Consider the following 24,710-nt stretch of genomic DNA (forward strand, 5'->3'; position numbering starts at 1 on the left):
TAAGCTAATTTGGGTGTTTGGATAAAATTCAACTTATCAAGCTAAATAAGCTAATTTTAATAAGAATCCCTCCCTATGTTTATTGTTTATTGCTTATATCCACCACAAATAAGCTATAAGCAATAAGCTAAAAACTAATCAAAACACCCCCCAAAGACTTCCAATGTGGGGTTTACAAAAGCTTTCTTAAATATCCAATCCGTATAATTACAACTTTATTGGACCAGTTTTGAAATAAATAAATATTGGCTTTACACTTTATTACACTATAAATTGCAAAAGATAATAATCACTCCTATCATTCTACGTAAAATACATTTTTGTTAAACTATCTATAAATAATATTTACCCATAAAATTGAACTATTTAAATATAGTAAATTTACCATATTATAATTCCGTTTATCATTTTATCTAACATGTAATACAATCATAAATATAATGTTTAAAGTACTCAAAAAAAAATATATGATAGATTAAATTAGTAGGTGCATTATATTTTGTAATCGGCCCAAATATATAAACCTAATTTAAACATACTCATATATCTACTAGTGGTAAAAGTCTACTTTCTTTTCGTATAGTACGGGAGAGAGTCATCTGATGGCGACTCTTTGATATTTGGTCTCTGTGGAAGAATCAGAGCCTTCAGGAAAACCCCTTTTCTTTGTAAATGCCCCAAGCAAATGGTTGATCGGTGGTGGAGATGGTAGCACCACCGGTATCGGCGGAATCTGGTAGGTGTCTAGCGGTGGAGGTGGGTGTCGCCAATGTGGAAGTGGTCCAGCCAGGAGGAGGTTCTGTAACAACGGCCCTGCTTTTATCACTGCTTCCAAAAGTCTTCCCTTTTCCGGCAATGCTCTCACTGGAAAACCCAATTCTTGCTCCAACGACGACAACGGTGGCGGTGGCGGTGTTAATCGAACTGGGGTTTCAGTCACCGGCGATGAAACAATACTTTCTTCACAATCCGAGGAAGAGAAGGTGCCATTGGTGATGGGTTCATCTTCTATGGTTGAAACGGCGGAGTGTGGTGGAGGTGTGGTGATTTGATGGTGTTTCTGGTGTTGTTGAGGGTGATACTGAAGAACGAGAGACTGGTATCTGTCTTGAGCTTCATTTCTTTCATTAATGGCGGTGTTCAGAAGCTGCTTGAGTTGATTCAACTGATCATCTTTTAGACGGAGTTCTTCTTGAGCTTTGAACCTTGCTGCTTCAAGCTCCATTGTTGTGATCAGAAGAGACTCTGTTAACTCCTCCGTACTCTGTTTCAATCAAAACCCACAAAAAACATTCAAAATTAGATGAAAATTCGATCTTTTTTACTACAAGAACTGAAGAAATTTAACCTTTCCAAGGTAGAAATATGGAAAATCAAGAAGATAACTGGTTTGATCTTCCATGGCTGCGTTCAATTTCAATGGAAGAGAGAGGAGTAAAGAAAGGGGGAGTGGGTGGAGCTGAGATTATAAGGTCTTTTCTTTTGCGCTAGTCATATTTTTGGCTACTGTGTGTGTACAGTGTGAATTTTTTATATTTCTTTATATATATATTGTTTTGGTCTAATCATATAAAATAATAACTCGATTTTCTTCTGATTTATTTATAGCGACTTATGTTTGTTTTTATTTGGGGATATGATCGTTTTTCCAATGGAAGAGATAGTGACATATCTGCATGTTATTTATTTTATTCGTTTAAAGTAGTTTTTGCCTTAAAAGTGTGAGATGAAAATATTATCGTATAAAAGATGTTAAGTAACTTTCTGTCTTTTTATTATTTTGTCAATTTCATTATCAGGTATAAAAAATTTTAGTCACATTTCTATTGCCATAATATAAATGACAGTTTATCCTAAAAATAACATATAATATTTTAACCATCTCATAATGACTTATTTGGTAAAACATATAAAAGATGTGAAATGTGTGACATAGGTCCATAAGACTACACGGAATGAGAAGAAGAACTCTGCAAATGTGAGATGGAAGGTGACATGGAGTTCGGTAATGAGGGAAACACCGCCCTCTAACCTAGGCATGCTGAGATTTTCTGTGTGACTCGGTAAAACCTTACTGAGTCTTTCTCATCTTGGTAATATTTGAGTCTTTCTCATCTTGATAACATTAGGCTCACGTGGGTGTTGGTTTGGGAGGAGGTGGTGCTTGATGTTATTGACACCACTCCCCTAGCCTAAGGGTTGCTTAGCAATTGCCAAAAAAAAAAAAAAGCAAACCCCTAATTTCCTAACCTCGAAATTGGGACAATTGTTATGGTTGATTGGGCTAACTGTGTTTTATATGTACTTTACTCAATACAAATATACGATTGGTCTATATAGTTTAGTTGGTCGAAGACAACTACAAAAATGCCAACGTGTTTGGTTCCAATGGTTTTAAATTTTGTGTGGTTAACCTTGTGATTTCATTTTGTTTCATAATTGATCTACAATACTATTTTACCCATAATTTATTTTTCATTAGTTTATTTCTTTTTTTGAAATTAAATTAATATTTCAAAATTTTAAAATATAACCATATATAACCCTAGAGTCCATGCATCCCCGCTCGAAAAGATTTTGCCTACCCTTTCGTTCCTTCGTTACTCCAATCTCCTCCCTCTTTTGACCATCATCACATGTCCTCCACCACGACCACTATTCATCATCCATGTCCTCGTAGTAACAACCATACAATAAGTAGCTCCAACAAATCCTTTCAAATTTGAACATGAACAATTACAGGCCTTCGGTTTATCGATTAAGATTTAAGATAATTTGAGCAGTCGGAAGTGTAAGAGTGAAACAAAACCAAACTTGAGTCACGAGGCTAAGCATGGAGTAACAAAGGAAAAATCATACCAGAAAAAAATAGGAAATCTGCATTGAAGATATTAAGGGTGCGTTTGGTACAGAGAAATGAAATTGTTGCAGAGAATGGAAATGCAGAGAAAGAGAATTAAGCTGGAGAAAGAGAATTGACTCCCCTGTTTGGTAGAACTGAGAATTCACTAGAGAAATATTTTTTAGAATCATTTTTCTTGTTTGGTTGTATTAATCAGTAAAATGAAAATGAGTTTTTTTACCTTGTTTATTCATTTTCAAACAACATTCTTTTATAAAAATGCATTATGATGTATATCTTAATTAATCAAAATATACATCTTTTATGTATTTTATTTTTTTTTATTTTAATATTAATTGTTACTAAGTAATTCATTTTCTAATTAATTAATATTATTTTTTATATATCTTGTATTGGAAAACATATTTCTAATATGAAAGAATAACATACAAATAGATTTTAAAAGAATATGACAATCATACTATTCAAAAACTATATCCAATGTAGCATATGCAAAAAATATAATTCAATATTACGAACAACTAAAAAAACATAACTTAAAATAACCTAATCATGATATTGAGCCATCCCCAATCATTTCCATATAACAAATCTTTTCTTCTTCTGTCATCTTAAAAAATGCCCGGGCACGAAATTGATCTTTGCTAAACATGTCAATCGCCTTAATTCGCTGTTTGACATTGATATTTGGCATGTGTTGTATATCTTCGATAACTTTATCTATCATATCACATGCTTCTTTATTTTCGTGCATTCCTATATTGTATATTGTTTCATTGAGTTTTTCACCAACCTCCTTGAAAGTCTCTTTCATTTCTTTTGCAGCTTCCTTATAAGAGCTTTCGGTGTCATCTGTTAGAGGCCTTTTGCGTTTACTATTGCCACGAGCAATTTGTTGCGTCTCTTCAACAATATCTTCCAACCCTTCCACTTCAACATGTGAGCTTCTTTGTGTCTCTTCAGTCACATCTTCTCCAAGATCAGTAGCTCCAAGACCAGTAGCTCCAAGACCAGTAGCTCTGTCCTTACCGAAGATTTTACATAGATTATCGAATTGGGGAAATAGTTTATCGCGAAAACATGCAGCACCTTTATGACTCTACTAGAATGGCACAAAATTAATTGGTTACTACTCATTTACAATACGTTTTAATAACACAAAAAGTACTACAAACATAATCATTATAGTACCTTTATGTACTCATCCCAAACTTCAGCATCGGCGGTAACACAACATTTATCCGTATCCCAACCGAATCCACTCGTGTTTGTTCCGTATACCATGTCGTGCACGATGTTGAAATGGTTTTTCCATGTCTTCATCCTCGATTTAATATGAGGCTCTGCTTTCAAACCCGAGTTAGGAAGACTTACATCTAGTAGTTGTTGCACTGCCTTTAAATAACCGGGTTTGAATCCGTTATCGGCACCACCATACTTTCCGGATACATGTAACTCCAACAATGCTTCAATTAACTTTGCATCTTCTTCAGTAGTCCATGTGTGTTTGTTTCGTCCAGCCATGCGTACAAAACTTTTTACAATCCTAACATTAAACATAATATTATCATACCACAATGAATACAAAATATAATAAAACAATCATAACATCCCCTGTTTGGGGCTGTATAACTCAACAAAAACATAACTAATTAAGATGTTGTTTGATGCTACAACATAGACAAGACAGAGGAGTGCAATTTGGAAAAAAAAATCGCATCATTCCGATCAGGTATGAAGCTTTTATGATGGTTCAAAGTTTGACAAAATTTATAAAAACTGCAGAATTATTATGCAACAATCATAACAGCCCCTGTTTGGGGCTGTATAACTCAACCAAAACATTACCAATTAAGATGTTGTTTGATACTAAAACGTAGACAAGACAGAGGAGTGCAATTTGGAAAAAAATTGCATCATTCCGATCAGGTATGAAGCTTTTATGAGGGTTCAAAGTTTGTCAAAATTTATAAAAGTGCATAATTATTAGGCAACAATCATAACAGCCCCTGTTTGGGGCTGTATAACTCAACTAAAACATAACCAATTAAGCTGTTTTTTGATACTAAAACGTAGACAAGATAGAGGAATGCAGTCTGGAAAAAAAATCGCATCATTCCGATTAGGCATGAATCTTTTATGAGGGTTCAAAGTTTGTCAAAATTTATAAAAAAAGTGCAGAATTATTATGCAACAATCATAACAGCTCCTGTTTGGGGATGTATAACTCAACCAAAACATAACCAATTAAGCTGTTGTTTGATACTAAAATGTAGACAAGACAGAGGAGTGCAATCTGGAAAAAAAATTGCATCAATCCGATCTGGTATGAATCTTTTATGATGGTTCAAATTGGAGAAAAAAATCAAAAAAAATATGAAATTGTAAAAAAAAAAAATTGCTTTTGTTCATTCAACTCAATCATAAACAATGAACAAATAGCAATTGATCATCATTGAACACTTATCTACATGATTTAACCACCAAGATCGATTTCAACATAAGAAGATTCAAACATGTAAAAAGAAACAACTCCTAGCAAGATTAACATATTCTTGAATTGGAGTTCAAAATCAAAATTCATAGCAAATTAACACAGAATCAACCAACAAGTAGAATAAGAAAGAAACATGAACTCATACCTTCAACTAGAAGAGGATCGATGATTCCAAAATCGACCAAGAAAAGTGAAGTCGTGACTTGGAAGTTTCGAAAACAGAGAGGAGCAAGGAATATATAGGGCAAACGGGAATTCTTATGATCACTTACGTGGGCCGATTCCATGATATCCAGTAGCGATCATTGAAAAAATTCAGAAATTGCATGGACCGGGGATCGAATGGGGGACACGATGAATTCTCCGCTTTTTTTTTGATTCTCTACCCACGCACGATATAAGTAGCGATCCTATTTCTCTCCTTTTCTCTTTTAAAAATAGAGAATTGTTTGGATGGAAAAGGAATTGATTTATTTCCCAATTCCTTATTTTTTTTATTAATCAAACATGGGAAAAGGAATTAATTCCTTTTCTCTACTTTTATTTCACCGTACCAAACATCCCCTAATAACCTTGAAATCAGGGAAACCGCTATAGTTTATATGTGATTATAAAGACAAAATTTCATAATTGGTCTTTGTGGTTTGCCAAAACTAGTTGTTGATGACAAGTACGGAAATGTCTTTCCGCTTGCTCCATGTGGTTTCAGTTTTTGCTGGTTGATCTTGGTGATTAAATTACACGATTGGTCCTTCTGGTCTACCATTACTTTTCTTTTCAAAATTAAATTAATATTTATAAGATTAAAAAAATACATTACATAACCCTAAAGCCCGCCCACCTCTACTAGAAAAGAAGTCGCTTACGCTTTCCATTCCTTCTTTACTCTCGTCACCTTTCCCTTTCGTCTACCACTACATGTCTTCCCTCGCCTCCATCATTCATTATCCTCATTTCCGTAACAACCATAATATCAGTAGCTCCAACAAAAAATTTCGAATTAGAACATGTACAACTACAAGCCTTGATTTTATCCAATTTAGAGAATTTGAGCAATCGAAAGGTTGATATTGAGAAGAAACCAGACTAGATTCACTATTAGGTCTAAATAAAGATAACCAAAAGGAAATCATGATTACCATAGAAAGAATAGGAAATCTACAGTAATGATATTCATACACTATGAGAACTTATGCAAACTTAAACCCTAGAGTGAGGTACAACTCCTACTAAGATGATGATATCATAATACCTATTTTCTTAAAACACCCTAAGGTTTCGGTACAGATGCAATGGAAAGTCGTTGTGAAAAAAAATAAGATTTTAAAGCGAGAAAAGATAGATGTTTAAAGAGAGAGAGAGAGAGAGAGAGAGAGAGAGAGAGAGAAAGGACCAACGAAGACGACATGGAACCGCCTACGAAGAAGAAAGGGTCATCATTTTTATATACTAAACAACTTAAGATCTACAAATTAATCATCTAAAATTTGCAAATGGAGTCAAAAAACCTAAAACGATGGAGGCCAACAACGAAAAAGAGCAAATATATAGAGAATCGATAATAGTATTGTGTTTTACGAGGATTCGGCGACATTAAAAATTCAAAATGGTGATGGTGGTGTGGTTCTACGAAACAGAGTAGGGATATAGAGAATCAACATCAATGATGGAGGATATGTTTCAAGGACATCTTTAAGTGGTTTAAGGGTGGCCACATGAGATGGTTTTAAGGGAGGTGTGAGGTGAATTAAGGATGGGTGGAGGTAGTTTGTGGGTGGCAATACATGCCAGGACAAAGACAGGTTCGGGTAAGCTATGGTAGGGGTAATGGTTAATATACATATATACATATATATATATATATATATATATATATATATATATATAGTTAAAAATATATAAAATAAATAAAAATGTAGAAATATCAATTTACATGCGTAAAGGACCAACCACACAATAAATGGAAACAACATGACAAACCACGTAGACGTTTCTATAGTTGTCCTTATCTAGTTAGTTCTAGTAAACCGTAAGGACCAATAATGTAATTTTGTCTGAATTTAATAAAGATTAGAGAAAAATTACAAATTTTATTTGTACGGATTACTGATTTTGGTGGATAGATCAGTTTTACTACATGAGGGCAGGTTGGTGTGCCTTTAGATTTCTTTGTGGGTAGAAATATTATATGGACATGTAGAGAGGTTGTATTTAGGAGATAGGCGTATTTGTTACACCATTGGTTTTCAACAATGCAACCCTTTGGGACCACTAATTTTTGTTCTTGTATTGCACCTAGTTGTACATAATATTAGAAACAATTGCAAGCTACTTTTGCATGCATGGTATCTTGATGATGAGACCATCCTTAGATATTAGAGGATGTAACAAGAGTGTTGGACATTGTTAAGGTTACAAGTCTAGCATTAGATTTTGAACTAAATATCAATATAACTAAGTTATTTTGGCCTTTATATAATGGCAGTAAGCTCTATGAGGGTTCATTACCTATACCCATTAAGGGGTTGTTATTGGGGGTGAAGCTTCTTGATGGGGCAGTTAGTAGAGACGTGAGTTTTATTAGCCGGCAAGCCATGAAAAGATTTGTTAACATTGTTGATTTGATGCATCTTATTCCACAACTATGTGACCCTGAGAGTGAGATCCATTTCCTTTGATCTTTCATGAGTATTGTCAAACTATTCTTTGGCTTGGTGACGTGCCAACCCATTCACATGGAGAAAGCAAAATTGTTCTTTAACAGAGCATTACGTGGGTCGATTGTGGACATGGTAGTTTGTGGAGGTCCTTTCTTTGGGGACATCCAGTGACGACTTGCTTCCATACCATTAGGCTTATGGTATGGGATTGTGCTCAGTGGTAGAGGCTTCATCTTATGCTTTTGTGGCCTTAGGGCCCAATAATGGATGTTACAAGACCACATCTTACATAATAGTGACATATGTGGTGTGAATTTTGATCATGCATGTGCTTTTGGCTTGTCTTCATGGTACGATTGAGTTTTGACTTCAATGTTTTTACTAATAAGGATACCACCCCTCCTAAAGCTCAACATGTAGTGGTGAGTGTAATTTTTGGTAAAATTGTCCAAGACATGAAAGTACACTTCAACATGACTGTTTGATAAAAACAAGTTTTTTAGTGTCTTTGAGTACCAACATATATGATCAATAAAGTATCATGATATCGTTAAGCATCACCTTATGATTCCATTATTTCTGGTTTTTGAGATATCCCCAATTTGTCGCAAGTCATGCATGGATTCTTTTGGGGAGCATGTAGTGAATTGTAAAGAGCTCGCGTGTTTTCAAGTGCCGACATGATTTGTTTAAGAATGTTCTTTTTGACGTATTTGTAACATATGCTATCCATGTATTATTCTTTTGTGTTAAATGTTTTGAATCTTAGAAATTTTGTGATTTTCAGTGACTACGACGTGGTGGTGGAGGATCACCACGACGTGAACACGTCATTAAGTAGACACACGTTCTTGTTGACCATAATGTGGCGAAACATTAGCAATGACGCGGTGACAGCTATGGTTTAAAACCCTAGACCCTGGGGTTTGATCCCTATTTAAAGGCTCTAACTTATAGGGTTACCTCATTTGGTAGCACCCATTCTCTAAGAACGAAATCCTCCTAATCAATAGCCTCCATAAATGTTTTTTTTGAGTGTTTGAGCTTCATTTTATGAAGGTTGGAGGAAGGAGTCCCCCTTGTAGCTTATGTGCTTGGTTCCAGTGTAGATCCACCAACTTCACCTCATTTATGCCCATTGGAGGTATAAAGTTCCTAACTTGGTTATCATTTCATTAGGTCTAACTTTGAGCACTTTTATGAGATTTTTGTCCCAAAGACTCTATGCTTTTGGAGTTGGAGTGAACTCCAGAACCTCTTGGTCCATATTATGATTTATGGACCATGGTGGTGGTTAGAAATGTTGTGTGCATAACCTAGCTTTGTGTTCATGCACTTGGTGTATCCATTAAGGACTTAGGTTTCTAGATCTTGACTTATTAGTATGTCCTAATGGATAAAGTTGGAAACTTTATACATTAATACCTTTAGAAGGATCAGATCTAAGCCTTTGAGCTCTGGAGATTATGGGTTAAGTGTTTAACCTATTAAGTTGCTTAGGCTATGGTCACGACACGAATAGATGAGGACTATGACACGGTGGTGGGTTGAAACTCGATTACTCTGTCTTTTAGGCACCACAACGCAACCATGGTGTTGGCCACGACACAATGGCTCGACCATTAACTTTAACCGTTGGTCGTTGACTTTTGTCCAGGTTGACTTTTGGTTAACTTGAGGGTTTTAGGTTGTAGACTGAAGGTTGACCTCTAAATATTTTTTAGATGATTCGTAGTACCAGCCTTTACTTCTCTATGAGTTATGCTCAACTGAGATGAGTATCCTCATTATACTATATATTGCAGTATGTATCCTAAAGTGTCGGGATGTGGCTAGACTGTTATATGTTGTTAGGCAGGTAGACTCATAGACTGTTACATGTAATGTTGATTTGTCTATTATCTGTATTATGAAGGGTTGAGGCGTCCAACTTTGTGCGGATGACCAATAGCGCGTGCGGTACAATTTATGTTAAGGGACAAGAGAGGTGAGTTTATGGCAAGATCAACATTAAGTGTTTGTGAGTCTAGACATTCACATGGTCAGGTTGACGGTAAGATCAACTAAAGTGTTGTGAGCCTAGACATCCGCTGGGTTGGAATGTACCTGTTATATGTATATTGTTGTATGTAGTATTTTAGGGAACTCACTAAGTTTTGACTTACAGTTATGAATTTAAATATTTTAGGTACTTCAGATGATCGTGGGAAAGATGAAAGTATGACTGCACACACACATCAACAACCTTCTTGTTTTGTGATTCAACATTTATGATTCTACTATGATTTTGGGATGTAAATTGTTGGAACAAATGGGTTTATTAAATAACTCCATGGAAATGATTCCTTTTATCTAAAGAAACAATCAAAAAATTTTGGTTGCGAAAATTGGGACATTATAGTATTTAGGCATGCCGATGTTTTTGCCAAGTAAGAGGCACCAGTAAACTTCTTAATTTGTCCATTAAAAGGAATGTCAATGCTTAAACCAACTAATGTTTTTGTTTTTAGATGAGAATGAAGGAAATTTGCATGTGTGAATCTAACATGAATTTTCCTTATCTTGAGTTTAGGGAATATGATTTTCAATGTGTGACATACTATTTTAAAAACTGCATCATGCAAAATGACAATGTATGGGAAAACATGGATGAGAAAGTAACATATGTTTATACATTTTGTGTTTGATATTTTTGGGTATACGTTCTATATTGTGGCACTCCTCAATCGATTACAACTAATTATATATATGTATGACCACAAGATCTATAAATATGATTTTTAAAAGAGTTAATTTAATTATTCAAAAAGATTAACAGCGCTGATTATTGATTGTTTACATACCACATCGATATAAAACTTCTATCGAATCAACCAATAGAAATTAACATTAATCGTTTTTGAGAAAATATAAAATATGTGAATAATTCTTTATGTTTGTTTTTTAATAAAAAAAAAGACCCAGAGCCGAACTTCCGGACCAGTCAATCTGTAAGGAAGAAACTGACAAGTCTTTGATGGGAAAAAGAATTGCTTTTCATTTTGACCATTTCTGGACCTGCTCAAAACTTTATTTTAGTAATAAGTATTTTTAACCAGTTCATATCGTGATAAAAAGCCATTACAAGAAAACATATTTTCAATCGAATTTAAAGTAACAAACGCAATTTGTTATATATATATATATATATATATATATATATATATATATATATATATATATATATATATATATATATATATATATATATATATATATATATATATATAGGAATGAGTTGTATGGAAAACAAATAACTAGGACAACATCTACCGGAACCAATAATCAAATGACACGTGTCCATTTCTTTCTTCACAAGTAATGTATTGTGGAAGTTATTGTGGAAATGATGTGTTGTCATGTTTTCATTGGTTCAAATATGTGTTGCCCTAATCATTCATTTTCCATATAACTCTTCCTATATATATATATATATATATATATATATATATATATATATATATATATATATATATATATATATATATATATATATATATATATATATATATATATATATATATATAGGGAGAGTTCAATTGAGAAAAAAAAGGTTGAGAATGAGGGAATCATTCTCAGCTAATCATTTATTTTTGCCGCAAAAGCCTTTAACGTACCGACGGAAAATGGAAACGAATGCACATGTGTTTTCCAACATAACATATTTCCTTAAACTATGCTAATCATTACCTTAATATATACAAAAACATAGTTTTTTTTTCGTTTTTTTTAATTTTTATAAGCTATTTTTATCAAAAAAATGATTTTAAATATACCAAAATTCATGATTTTTTATTCTCTACAAATAGAAATCCATATTGATATATTTTTAAGATAAAATAAAAAATTTATTTTTTTTATATTTTCAACTATCGTTATTCATAAATGAATAACAATGCATCAGGTTTATTACAGTAGATCGTTATTCACTTATGAATAAAAAGTATGATTTTTTTTTACAATTTAAGTATCATTCATATATTAATATAGCATATAATAAACATACTATATTCATATTTTAATATTGGACGATGAATTCACTTGTGAATATTAGATGATATATATTCACTTATGAGTATTAAATAATATTTCATATGTGAATATTACATAGTATTACATGGTATATTACATGGTATATTACATGTGAATATTACAGAGTATATTCACTTATGAATATTAGATGATATATTCACTTATGAATATTACACAGTATATTCAAATATGAATATTACAAGGTATATTCACTTATGAATATTGAAGATATTTTGACAAATATATATAATTTTTATAGGTTATTCACATAAGAATAACATACAGACTTGCATATTTGTTTTGTGTTTTTAATAATCATATACTGATTCATGTGAGAAAACATATTCATATGTGAATATAACGTGGTAATTTAGTTTATGTATTTCATCAATCAGTTGGAGTGCAAACAAGTTAACTATTTTAAAAATGTTAAAAACATCAAGTTATCAATTCCAAATCATCATATACTTCCGATTTCGACTTCAGATGCGACATCCTATCTCTGATCGATTTCTCAATTTGATTTTGATTTTCGAAAATCCGATTGGGAACCTGTGATTACCGATTCTAAGTCCCCCAATGTCGACTGTGACTGCGAGTCCAGAACTCCGATTCCAATTTCATGAACAACGAAGAAATTCCGGTTTAGTTGAAGAAATCTAGATGATTATTGAAGGTTGGAGGAAAATTTTTGATGATAAACGCACAGTTATCGAATTCTCTATAGTTACGTATTTGAGATTGAAGGTTATTACGATATTTACAAGTTTGTCACCGTGTCTTTTATGCTTAGATTAAATGAGTGGCTGAGAATGAGTCCCCCATTCTCAACCTTTTTTATTTTCTCAATTGAACCCACCTATATATATATATATATATATATATATATATATATATATATATATATATATATATATAAGTAACATAAATATTTTGCAAAAACAGATTTTATCTTATAAAAATAAAACACATGTATTTTAAAAATTAAATTTATTAACAATAAATTAAAGATGATCATTTTAAATTGAAGGGTGTTATGGTAATATAGATTTAAAGATAGTTTTAACAACCGTTTTTTTTTAATGTCCATAACCATTTTTAAATTCAAGTTTTCATAATAAAAATGTCAAAAAACATGTTTTGCTAATATAAAACAATTTCTCATCTATCGTGGATTATCATCATGTAGTTCAAAGTTTGGATTGATTTTTGTCTAAAATATAAGGTTGAGGTGACACAATCTCATAGGTTTTCATTGTTTTTGCGTTTTCGAAAATTATTTGTATTTTCGCATGAGTCCGTTATATATATATATATATATATATATATATATATATATATATATATATATATATATATATATATATATATATATATATATATATATTAAAGTTCTATTAATTAATATCATCAATTTTCTTAGGATCATTAAAATCACTTTTTAAACAACTGTCTTAAAACTTAATTTTTATAAAAAAAATATAAATTCATTATTTTTTAATCTCTTTCCATATTGATATTCTAAAAAAATTACATAAAATGTACACCATATGGATATTTCATTTGAAAAAAACGTTTTTTTTTCAACGAATGATCTTTTATAACATAGCAAATTATGGTTTTTGAAGCCAACCCACCCAATTGATTTAAGTTTGGAAACTCTATTAAAAATTTAACTATAGGATAGGGAGACATTTTTATCAAAAATAGAATATTTTAATTGTTTTTAAGACTTGTAAAGAATAATTTAAAAAGCTTAAAATGTAGTTAATCCCACCGCATTCAAATATTGACATTGTCTTATTGCAAGTCTAATATTGCCGGCCCAAAAAAGCTACTCGTGTCTCGTGATAATATCAAACGACGTGATCTCAATATTCTACTACAAAGCAATTCGTCTTCATATTGAAACTGCCATACGACATGAGCAAAAAATACGACTGATCGTAACTTTTCAATTAGAAATTTTTTTAAGGAAAGATCACTAATCATCTTAAACCTTCCACTCGATTCAGTTTGTTTCCTGCATGTACTCATGTAGTCCAAGATACATGAAAGGAAATCAAAACAGACAACACCCCATAATAGAAGCAAACCATCAAATTACTATTTTGCAAGTTAATTTTTAAACGACAAAGAGATAAAAACAACACAATATTAAAACGATGTTTCTAGCATTATTTTGAGACTAATCTCCAACATCGTCATCCCAAAAAAATATAAGTTGGAAAAAACTAACCTCTTATTTCCCAATTGAGCTTATTGAAAAATGGATTTTGCAATGGCCTCTTCAAATGCAATTAGCAATGACGAATAAAAAAACGATAACGAGTCACCTTGACAAAAACTACGGTTAATAAAACTTTGTAAGATGATAAAGAATACCTCACAAATCTATCTATCTACAACTCATTTTAGGTTTCTTTCTAAACATTCTTATCTTTAGGACAATACTTATTAATCTTTGGGCTTAATAAAAGCCCAAATTCTTGTATAAGACTCATCATCATTTCACCTAGTTTTTTTTTTTTTTTTCTTCTGTGAATTCCTTTTAAGTTTTAACCATTACAATCATTTAAATCAAAACTCATTCGATGCAACCAATTATAAACTCGAATCTTGTGTCTTCCTCATCTCTTTTTCCTCCCTAAACTTACTATAAACATCACCATTGTAAAACTCTCGTGTTCTAGCCACCAAAACTAGTGTAGCCAAGGCTCCAAAGCAACAAACACCAGCCAACACCATAAACGATCGCCTATAACATTGCTTCCCAATACAAACCAACTCTTTCACCACCGATCTATCCAACCCTCTTCTTTCCAACACCTTCATCGCCTCCCTATCATACATCGGACCTGTCACCCTCACATTCAAAACATACGACCCAAGTGGGCTTCCAAGTTGTGCACAGTTGAACAATGTTGTAAAATGCTTTAGTCCAAATAGCTCTGAAACAATCGCAAAAAGAAGGGGAAGTTGTGCACCAAAAGAAAACCCGATGATTATAGACGCGATATAAACAGACCCCGTGAATGGAAAAGCAATCAGAAGGTGGCCCATGCATGAAAGAAGAAGAACTAGTGTCATCATAAGAGGCCTTGGGAATTTGTATGTAACTAAAAGATGTTCCGAAACAAAACCTGCGAAGATTCTTCCGAAATAGTTCCAAATACTTAGGAGTGACACGAATGTGCTTATAGATTTTCTTGGATACCCTAATGATTCGCCGATTTGACCTAGGTTATCGACGGCTGTGAAGCTTGTTCCAAGCCCACAAAAAGTTGCTACGTAAAGAATCATCATGTCTGTGCTTAAAAGCGCTTGTAAGATCGAGTAGTCTTCGCCTCTCTCGGGTTTGTTCAAGAAAACGTATTCGAAACAAGATGGTTTTGAGTGTTCTTGTTCATGATCTAAATTTTGTGTTTCGACTTCAGAGACGATAATTGATTCTTGGTTGGTGTTCTTTAAGATGGCTAGTTCTTGTTTAATTGAGATAAAGAGAGGTGAAAAGAGTAGAAAACAGACGGCGGTGGAGCTTCCGGCGTAAGCCACCGGTGAAAAAGTCACGAGCTTTTGAGCTATGGTGATGCCCATGATGAACAACGCTAGAACAATGGATATATACAAGAAATGGTAAAAAACCCTAAGCTCGTTGGATGGTTTTGTTTTTACGTCGTTTATCTCTCTGATCGTGTAAACGAAAACCACCGATAAAGCTGCCGGAAGCCATGCAATCAGAAGGATAAGAGCTTTTGAATCATCGCCATACACGGCCAAGTAAATTTGAGCCATTATGGCTCCACTTAATCCGGTGAAGCCTTTTAACAGACCCAGAACAACCCCTCTATTTTCCGGGAAGTTTCTGAGGGTTGTCACGAGGACGCCGGTGTTCTCAAAATTCTGAGCATTGGCGGCGATGCACATGTACAGACACATTTGCCAGATACGTGGCTGCGGTAAGCGGTGGGTGACGGAGAGCCATATCATGAAGTACCCGGTGAAGTTAACGGCAGCGCCGATAAGGAGGAGACACCATGTTGGAGTGACTTCGGCGATGAGACCGGAGATGACGCCGATATTGGCACCCAAGTCTTTGAAAAAGCCGATGAGGTTGAGGGTGGTTTGGTCGTAACCGAGGGTGGTTTTAATGTCTTTGGAGTAGATACCGAAGAGGTAAGTTGCACCGGCGCCGGCCATGATTAGGAAGGAGGCGAAAAGTGAGAACCACCGCCCTCGGATGACTTGGACAGCTAACCGCCGGTAAGTCTCACTTCCTCTACAGCCGCCGTTTCGCCGGGCAACGGCGGTGATGGATTTGATCAATACTTTTGGCTCATTCATGTTGGCTCTTTCGGTTTTAATTAATCTAGATGTATTAATACTCTTACAGAAAACTAAGCTTTGCTAGGATGAAAACAAAATAATTTCTACTATTATAACTTGCAGGCATTGAATTTAAAATAACCAAAATTTCTAAACGATAACAGATATTATTTTGTTATGGTCAAAAATATAAAATAACGACATAGCGTTCTTAATTTTTGATAATATGATTATAGCAACTAGCACTTGGCAATTAGCAATTTAGCATTGTTAATTTCTAGTTTTTCTATTAAGTTGCCCAAAAAGCCCACTAAAATATAAAGAAGCCCAAAAACTTGATACACAAAGGACGGATATCAATTTGGTAAATGGTAATCTTGTGTAGTTGTGTCCTTGTTTGCATGTTTTTATTTGAAGAGAGAAAAAAAATATCAGTTTTAATAAATATCATGTTCTTACGTAGTTGAGTTGAATAACGAAATCAAAGTTTTAGAAATTGTGGGATTATTATGGCTGTTTAAGTAAAACATGGAAGTGGAAACGTAATGTCAAAACAATCATAATACACAACGGATCAATGTACAACGAAACTTGTAATAAAACAAACAAATAAGAAGGGAAGAAAGATTACCGTACAATGGCTTGGAGGATGAGCTAGAGAAATCAAATGAGAGTTCCTTTATCATTGTCTAACCTCAAAGCAACAATTTGGTCCTTGTGGATCTAGTTACTTCAATAATATATATATATATATATATATATATATATATATATATATATATATATATATATATATATATATATATATATATATATATATATATATATATATATAGGGTAAAGTGAATATACCTAACAACCTTATATAAGCTTAGGTACCTAACTCCATAATACTACATCGGTTTGTATCATATTTACATTGTAATTGCCTAAGGTTTTTAAACTTCAACCCTATAACTTGATTACTTCCAAAATCTTTGGACTTTCACCAATTTCTTTCTTTTACATCACGTCTTTCTATCGAATACCACCTGATGGGCTTCATATCCTACCACTACAAATGAAAGGATGTAGGAGAAATATAATGATGAATTTCCAAATTTTTTTGAAGTAAATCAAGTTTACGGGTGAAGTTTAAGAACCTTGGATGATTGCAATGAAATTTAATGCAAAATGACGTAGTTTGATGAGGTTAGGTACCTAAGCTTATATAAGATTGTTAGGTATATTCACTTTACCCATATATATATATATATATATATATATATATATATATATATATATATATATATATATATATATATATATATATATATATATATATATATATCGATTTCTTCTTGTTCCTAAATTCGACACACACAAACGATTTCTTCCAAGTCGAGACACCAAACCCTAGTGTGTGTGTGTGTGTGTAGAGATGAGCATAGGCGGGTACCCGCCTCATTTGTCGAGAATCGGAACCGGAACCGGAACCGCTTTAGGCAGTTCTTAAATGTTTGGAACTAGTCCCAGAATCAACGGTTCCGGTTTCGGGAGTAGGTAACCCAATTGCATTAATTTTGTTAACTTTTTTCGATTAAACCGCAATTTAGTTCGATCCAAATCAAATCAATTTGGACCAAAGACGGACAAAATCATACCAATATATATATATATATATATATATATATATATATATATATATATATATATATATATATATATATATATATATATATATATATATAGGTTCAGGTTCATTTGAGTCCATTCTAATTTTGTGACATCGTGAAACCAAATCTAAAACTAATTTTAAAATGCAAAATAAATGGAAAAATCCAAAAATTCTTTTTTTTAATATTATTATCGGAACTTGAATTAACTAAAATAAATAAAAAAACTCCCGTTTTTTTTAAATACGTGAAATATTCTAATAGAATATTACATTATACATATTCTAAAAAATAATTTTAAAATGCAAAATAAATGGAAAAATCTAAAAATTCTTTTTTTAAATATTATTTTCGGAACTTGAATTAATTAAAAAAAATAAAAAATAAATAAAAAAAAATCTCGTTTTTTTTTTAAATACGTGAAATATTCTAATAGAATATTACATTGTACATATTCTAAAAAATAATTTTAAAATGCAAAATAAATGGAAAAATCCAAAAATTCTTTATTTAAATATTATTTTCGGAACTTGAATTAACTAAAAAAAATAAAAAAATGTGTCTCACGGTCTTACAAAATTAGGCGGTCTCACATGAACCTAACCCTATATATATATATATATATATATATATATATATATATATATATATATATATATATATATATATATATATATATATATATATATATATATATATAAACCATTTCCAGCGGGTAGTGGTTCCGAAAAATGAGAACCGGAACCAGAACTGCTTAAGGCGGTTCAAGATCCAAAACCAACAGTTTCGAGGCGGTTTCGGTTCCAAAAGCGAATACCCGGTTCTGATGCTCATCCCTATGTGTATGTGTGTTTCGTGGCCGAGAGCAATGAAAAAACTAGGAGAGAGGTTGCAAGTGATTGATTGTCGTTGATATGATCCAAAAAAAAAACTTAACCTATGTAGTATGGTAAGGGAGTTGAATCCACAAAGAGTTCATATTCAAACTATATGTTCAAAATAACATATAAACTAAATTACAAGTTGACAATATGTCACTAAACTAGTTTAAATTACATTAAATAAAAATTTCAAAGCTTTAATTATGAAAAAATTAATACTTAAAATTAGAATTGATTAATGATAGCAAACAATATCACTTTTGCTAATTAGAATTGCCACACTTATCTTTTCTCAAAGATATCGACTTAATTTCGTAGACATAATTAAGGTTAATATGCAATTTTATGTTTTGGGCACCCAATATTTTGATCTAACTATTTTAGTCGTATGTTTATTGGATTAGACACAACTAGTAGTTTGGCAATATCGTGTTTTGATTCAGCTAACCATCTGAATTGCTACACCAATTAAACTCAGAATGCTGAGTGGATTGATAATATGATATCTTAGTTAAAATTACAAACATGATGCAAAACACAAAATCAAGTATTATTATCCTAATGATTAACACAAAAAGAAATAATAATATTAGGAATTGTTCGAAATGAAAGTAGTAATCAAAATGTGTTCGTCCTCACGTCATACAACATTACCGAAAGTAATATTGAAGAACTTAGCCTTCCATCTTGATGAAAAAAATGCAACAATATAACTAGTGCAAAAATATGTAAAAAAAGAAAAGTCCAATAACTTGACGATTATATAAATGATAAACAATAACTTTTTTTTGGAACCAACAAATATATAAAAAAGAAAAGTCCAAATCTAGCAAGAAGTTGGAGAAGGAGCCATACAATGTTCAAGGATTACATATGACAACTTAAGTACATAGAAAGTGATCAATACACCGATTAGTCCAATTCTCATTCCTGCCTGAAGTTCTTCTGAATTTGATCCAAGTGAACACCATCGACTTTACCATGTCTGCCACCTTAGTGGGTGATATTCATTAGCTGTAAAAGACTCTTTCATTTATTGCTTTTCAAATAATCCAAAGAGTCCCCATCTTGTAAAATTCGTCTCTTCTTAGGGCAATTTCCCCATCCTGCTACAAAATCAAGAACCTCCACATCCTACTACAAAATCCCCATCCTGTAAGATTCGTCTCTTCTGTATAGCCTGTAAGATTCGTCTCTTTTTAGGGCAATTTCCTCATCCTGCTACAAAATCAAGAACATCCATAATTATATTGAACTGATTTGCATGGATTCCACACCACTTGAAGACACACTCCATTACTACTCTGGAAAATGAACATTAAACAAGGATATGGTCTCCACATTCCTCTTCATGATTACAATACCCGTAAACAGTGGATTCCAGGCACACCCTGTAACACCCGTTTTCTAGGATGGGTCGATTTAGGGTTTCTAGGAGTCAGAATTTCGAATTTCTGAAGAAATGGAGCCTCACGACGTGACCTTTAAGTGGTCACGAAGTGAGATGGTCTAATATGAAAAGTTTTGTTCGGGACTGGTCTCACGACATGATATGAGGCATAGAGGCTCACGATGTGAGAACTGATACAGCCCAAGCCCCATGATCCTTTAGGGTTTCCTTCGTAGTTAAGTCCCTCTAAACCCATTTTAGGGTTCATTTTCAGCCTCCAAACCCTCTTTTACCTAAGAAAACCTTAGCCTTCATCCATTTCTTGATTCTTGGCCATTTTGGAACATTTCTTCGTTTGAAGAAGAAGGGAAGAAGAAGAAGAAGAAGAATGTGAACTTTTGAAGAGGCTTGCAAGGAATTATCATCATCATCACCTCACATTATTTCTAGACCCTTGTAAGTGTCAAAGCTTCTTCCTTTATTGTTGTTTGTGGCTAGATCTAAGTTTTGTCTCACTTTTCTCCTTGGTTGCGCAAGTTTGAATGAATGGAACCCATAAAGTTGGCAACTTTATGGGTTATAAGGGTCTTTACAGTGTCATGGAGTTTAGATCTAAGGAATGGTTGGGTTTCAGAACCTTGCATGAGAGTTGGATGATACTTTCTTAAATTTTGGTCCCAAATGAGATCTAGACATGTATTGGACATACATGCCCATAAAACATCAACTTTTAAGTGTATTATGGAGTTATAAGACCTTCTGGAAAGTTAGAGTAAATGGCTTAATGGATTAAGGACTTAAATGGTTGGATTTTGACTTCAGACTATGCTCACAATGTGAGACATAGGGTCTCACGGTGCGAGGGTTGAATGACCCCGTTTTCTATTAAGCTTCATGGAGATCACGATGTTAGGGAAGGCTGCTCATGATGTGATGTCAGCTCCAGTGGCTTTTCATGTCTGAGTTGGCTGAGGTGAGGCGAGATAAATTGGAATCGGATTAAGTGAGCTCTCACGGCGTAACCAAAGGCTGGTCATGACGTGAGGATGGATAGTTGACATTATGGGTTGTTGACTTTGACTTTGACCGTTGAATTTTGGCTTGGGTTGACTTTTGGTAAATCTTTATTTTTAGAAGGTAGACTTAGGTTTTGCCTTGTATGGTTTGTTAGGAAGTGTTTAGCACCTATCTTTTGGTTGTAAGAGATGTTCGTTATGATTGGTGCAGTGTTACATGAGGTTTTAGTGAGCATTGTGATTTAGGTGAGTCTCATCACCGTACTCGGGGGTCGAAGGCACCAATGTCGGTCTACTGGTTTATGTTATATAGGAAGATAAGGGGTGGTCCCTGACATTTGTATGAGAGACGTGGAGGTGGCTCTCGGAAAACTGTATGCAAGACCAGGGACCGGACCCTAGCAGTTATATGTAGTATGCTAGTTGTTTTCGTGATACTTGCATGGAAGACCAGAAGATGGCTCTTGGCACTTATTTGTAAGACCCATGGTTATGGCCCCCACCCTGCCAAGGAAAGACCATGATACGGATCATGGCATAATGACAAGACTATTGTTGGCACATAACAATCTCTATTGTATGTATGATATGTGATATTTTGGGGCACTCACTAAGCTTTATGCTTACGGTTGTATGTTTATGGTTTCAGGTACTTCCGGTACGAAAGGAAAGGGCCCGACGTGACTGCGCAACATCCCCCAAAGTTTTTCCACATTGAAAATGGTCTTTACTCTGATGTTTAAATAATATATTCACTTAATCGTTTTTTAACAACTCATTTGTATGGTTTATTGCTTTAGAAAATGTAATTTTGACTATGAATTGTTGGGACGTTACAAGTTGGTATTAGAGCCTTTGTTTTAGGGACTTGTGCACACTCTCGGGTGTGACTAAACTAAACTTGAGGAATTGGTAATCTTTTGAATGAAAATAAGTATCTAAAAGGATTTTTTTATAAATAAAATGTGGGTGTGATGCATGCAATCAACCAAGCTCAAGTAAGTGATTCCTAGAATACCCAAACATGTTTATGTGTTATATGATATGAATGCTTGCCTGCTAGGATAAGGCTAAGGCTACTTTTAGGTATTGCATGATAGATTGGCTTGATATGTGATGCCTTGTAGCCTAGGAGTAATTGGATGCTATATTAGGGTTGGAATCTATATTAGTAGAAGTAATTGATAAGGGTAGGCTTTAAAATTTGTATATGATTAGGATCATATAGCCCTAGAATGATTGATTTAGCCTTATTACTTGTTCCTTGCCTGGTTGTGGTCTTAGGGTAGAGTCTTTTATTCGATAGTGTTTTTGATCATGTATTGTGATAACATAAGTTCCTAAAATGGTAGTAGCAAGTGAGATTAGGACGCCCTTTGTTTAATTTGTGGCTTGGAGTGTTACTACACGAATGTTGCTTGCTTTTTTGCTTTGTAGAACCCTTATTAATGTAAGTTAACCATTAAGTGAATACGTTAAGTGCATACTGCAAAGGTTAAATAATCTCAGAGTGATGGATTTGGCCCCTATTATGCAGCTATCTTTGAGTCTAACCGTTATGGGGTTGAGTCTTTTACTCAAAGGATTATCTAAGCTTTATTGTATGTGATTGTTAATGAAGTAGTTAGCTAACATTAGTGGGAGTTTTTATCAGCTGATAGCAAGGTGAGGCCGGGAACCTAGGAGAGCCTGGGAAGTGTTTTAGTGAGTATGGTTGCTTTGTTTAGCAGGTATTTGGAATACCAGTATGAGAAGGAGACTTAGAAGATTTGGGATCATGCTTGAGGAAAGTATAGATAAGTGTGAAAGGTAGTATTGGGCCCAGAATGCTAAAGGCACAAGATCCATACTCGAATCAAGGAGGGTCACGGAGATTCTAGGAAGCCTGTAGGATGAGGAAATTTATAGTTATGATCTTATTCTTGTATGGTTTCTTTTCAGAATGGTGATGATCACGCCTGGAGGAGGCCCGGGTTTTGGTTTGGGCTCAAGTGTTGTTACTGAGCCGATTGATGAGCAGATGTGGAAGTTCATCTCGTTGGAGATCACCCACGGTATTTTGTACCACACTCTTGTGATCTTTGGTTCGGTCAAGGAGGAGATTATGGAGATTTTGGATAAGCGTTTGGGCATCTGCACTGAGATTTCGGTCAAGGAGGGGATTATGGAGATTTTGCTAGTAGGAGGTGGTTAGCAGATATGGTGAACGCTTTCCGGACGAGCTTCTGCCCTGAGGGGTCAAAGGTCATATTTGCTTCTTTTCTTTTGAAAGACAGAGCACGTGATTGGTGGGAGGAGTTAGACTTCTCTTTGGGAGGCGAGGCCATTGAGATGATGACTTGGGATGAGTTTGTGATCTGGTTTAGGGCAGAGTTTGCACTAGCTATCGAGTTACAACAGTTGGCGAGGGAGTTTCAGGACCTTCGCCAGACAACTGAGATGACGGAGATCGCCGCCAAATTTTGGGAGATGGATCTTTTGCTTCCATAGTATGTTGAAGACGAGGAGATGAAGAAGACTCAGTACTACGAGATGCTGCGAGACGATATCAGGGAGTTTGTTAGATTTTGGGACTTTGGAGGACATGATAGCTAGAGCACGTGAACGGGAGATTGATTTGGAGCGCCTCGGGAAGAGGAAGCCAAAGCAGGTGAAAACAGTTGGGGGTCCTATGAAGAGACCCAAGTTTTCTGATTAACAAGTGAGACGCCAGTAGGGCCGAGGTTAGTGCAACACGTGCGGGAACTAGCATGATGGGTTTATCGATCTAGGGGTATGGGTTGCTATAAGTGTGGCAAGATTGATCATGTTAGTAGGGATTGCCCCAGGGAACAAGTCTATTATGTTTCCACTGCAACCAAGTGTGCCATAAGAAGGTTGACTGTCTGGAGTTGATGAGGGGAGCTGTGAAGGCACCTTCTCCAGCAACACTAAGGATTACTGATGGTCACGAGGACAAAGTGACTGTTCCAGTGGTGAGGAGCCGAGCATTGCAGTTACAGACCGAGGAGATCCGAGTTCCACCAATTGACGACGCAGGTATGTGTTGTATTCTTTCCTTCATGCTCTTATTATTCGTGTTTGTGATTGTATGTTGTGTGTGAGAGGTATGTGTATATATATCTTATTTTAAGAATCTTCATATGCCATTTTACATACCAAAATTTGTGCTTAGAGGATATTCGGGTGAGCCAGTTTTAGGTTTCGATGTGGGAGGCATCGACCAGCAGTCAGTTCGATCTTTGGTGGTATCATCAAGGAACTCAAAGAATCTGCAAGGTGGACACGTAGAGTTTGAATGCAGGATTTGTAGGGGGTCTTTCGTGGTTACGAGGCAATAAGGAATTGGTT

General features: G+C 34.2%; 3 protein-coding genes across 3 annotated transcripts; all 3 read right to left on the reverse strand.

Annotated features, from left to right (window-relative positions):
- Window positions 1-471: 471 nt before the first annotated feature.
- LOC111886120 (uncharacterized) lies at window positions 472-1,601 on the reverse strand. The gene is made up of 2 exons (XM_023882356.3): window positions 1,349-1,601; window positions 472-1,264 (listed from the first exon to the last, which is right to left on the reverse strand). Exons 1-2 carry the CDS (start codon window positions 1,400-1,402, stop codon window positions 596-598), a joined length of 723 nt encoding a protein of 240 aa, XP_023738124.1. The 5' UTR covers window positions 1,403-1,601; the 3' UTR covers window positions 472-595.
- A 1,812-nt stretch (window positions 1,602-3,413) lies between these two features.
- On the reverse strand, window positions 3,414-4,531 carry LOC111886009 (uncharacterized). Its single transcript, XM_023882250.3, has 2 exons — window positions 4,055-4,531; window positions 3,414-3,962 (listed from the first exon to the last, which is right to left on the reverse strand). The coding sequence occupies exons 1-2, from the start codon at window positions 4,421-4,423 to the stop codon at window positions 3,414-3,416; spliced, it is 918 nt and encodes a 305-aa protein (XP_023738018.3). The 5' UTR covers window positions 4,424-4,531.
- A 9,955-nt stretch (window positions 4,532-14,486) lies between these two features.
- LOC111886008 (protein NUCLEAR FUSION DEFECTIVE 4) lies at window positions 14,487-16,435 on the reverse strand. Its single transcript, XM_023882249.2, has one exon. It carries the CDS (start codon window positions 16,433-16,435, stop codon window positions 14,696-14,698), a length of 1,740 nt encoding a protein of 579 aa, XP_023738017.1. The 3' UTR covers window positions 14,487-14,695.
- Between the last annotated feature and the right edge of the window lie 8,275 nt (window positions 16,436-24,710).

This window comes from Lactuca sativa, chromosome 1, assembly GCF_002870075.4.
Source record: "Lactuca sativa cultivar Salinas chromosome 1, Lsat_Salinas_v11, whole genome shotgun sequence".
In the NCBI taxonomy this organism is placed as follows: Eukaryota; Viridiplantae; Streptophyta; class Magnoliopsida; order Asterales; family Asteraceae; genus Lactuca; species Lactuca sativa.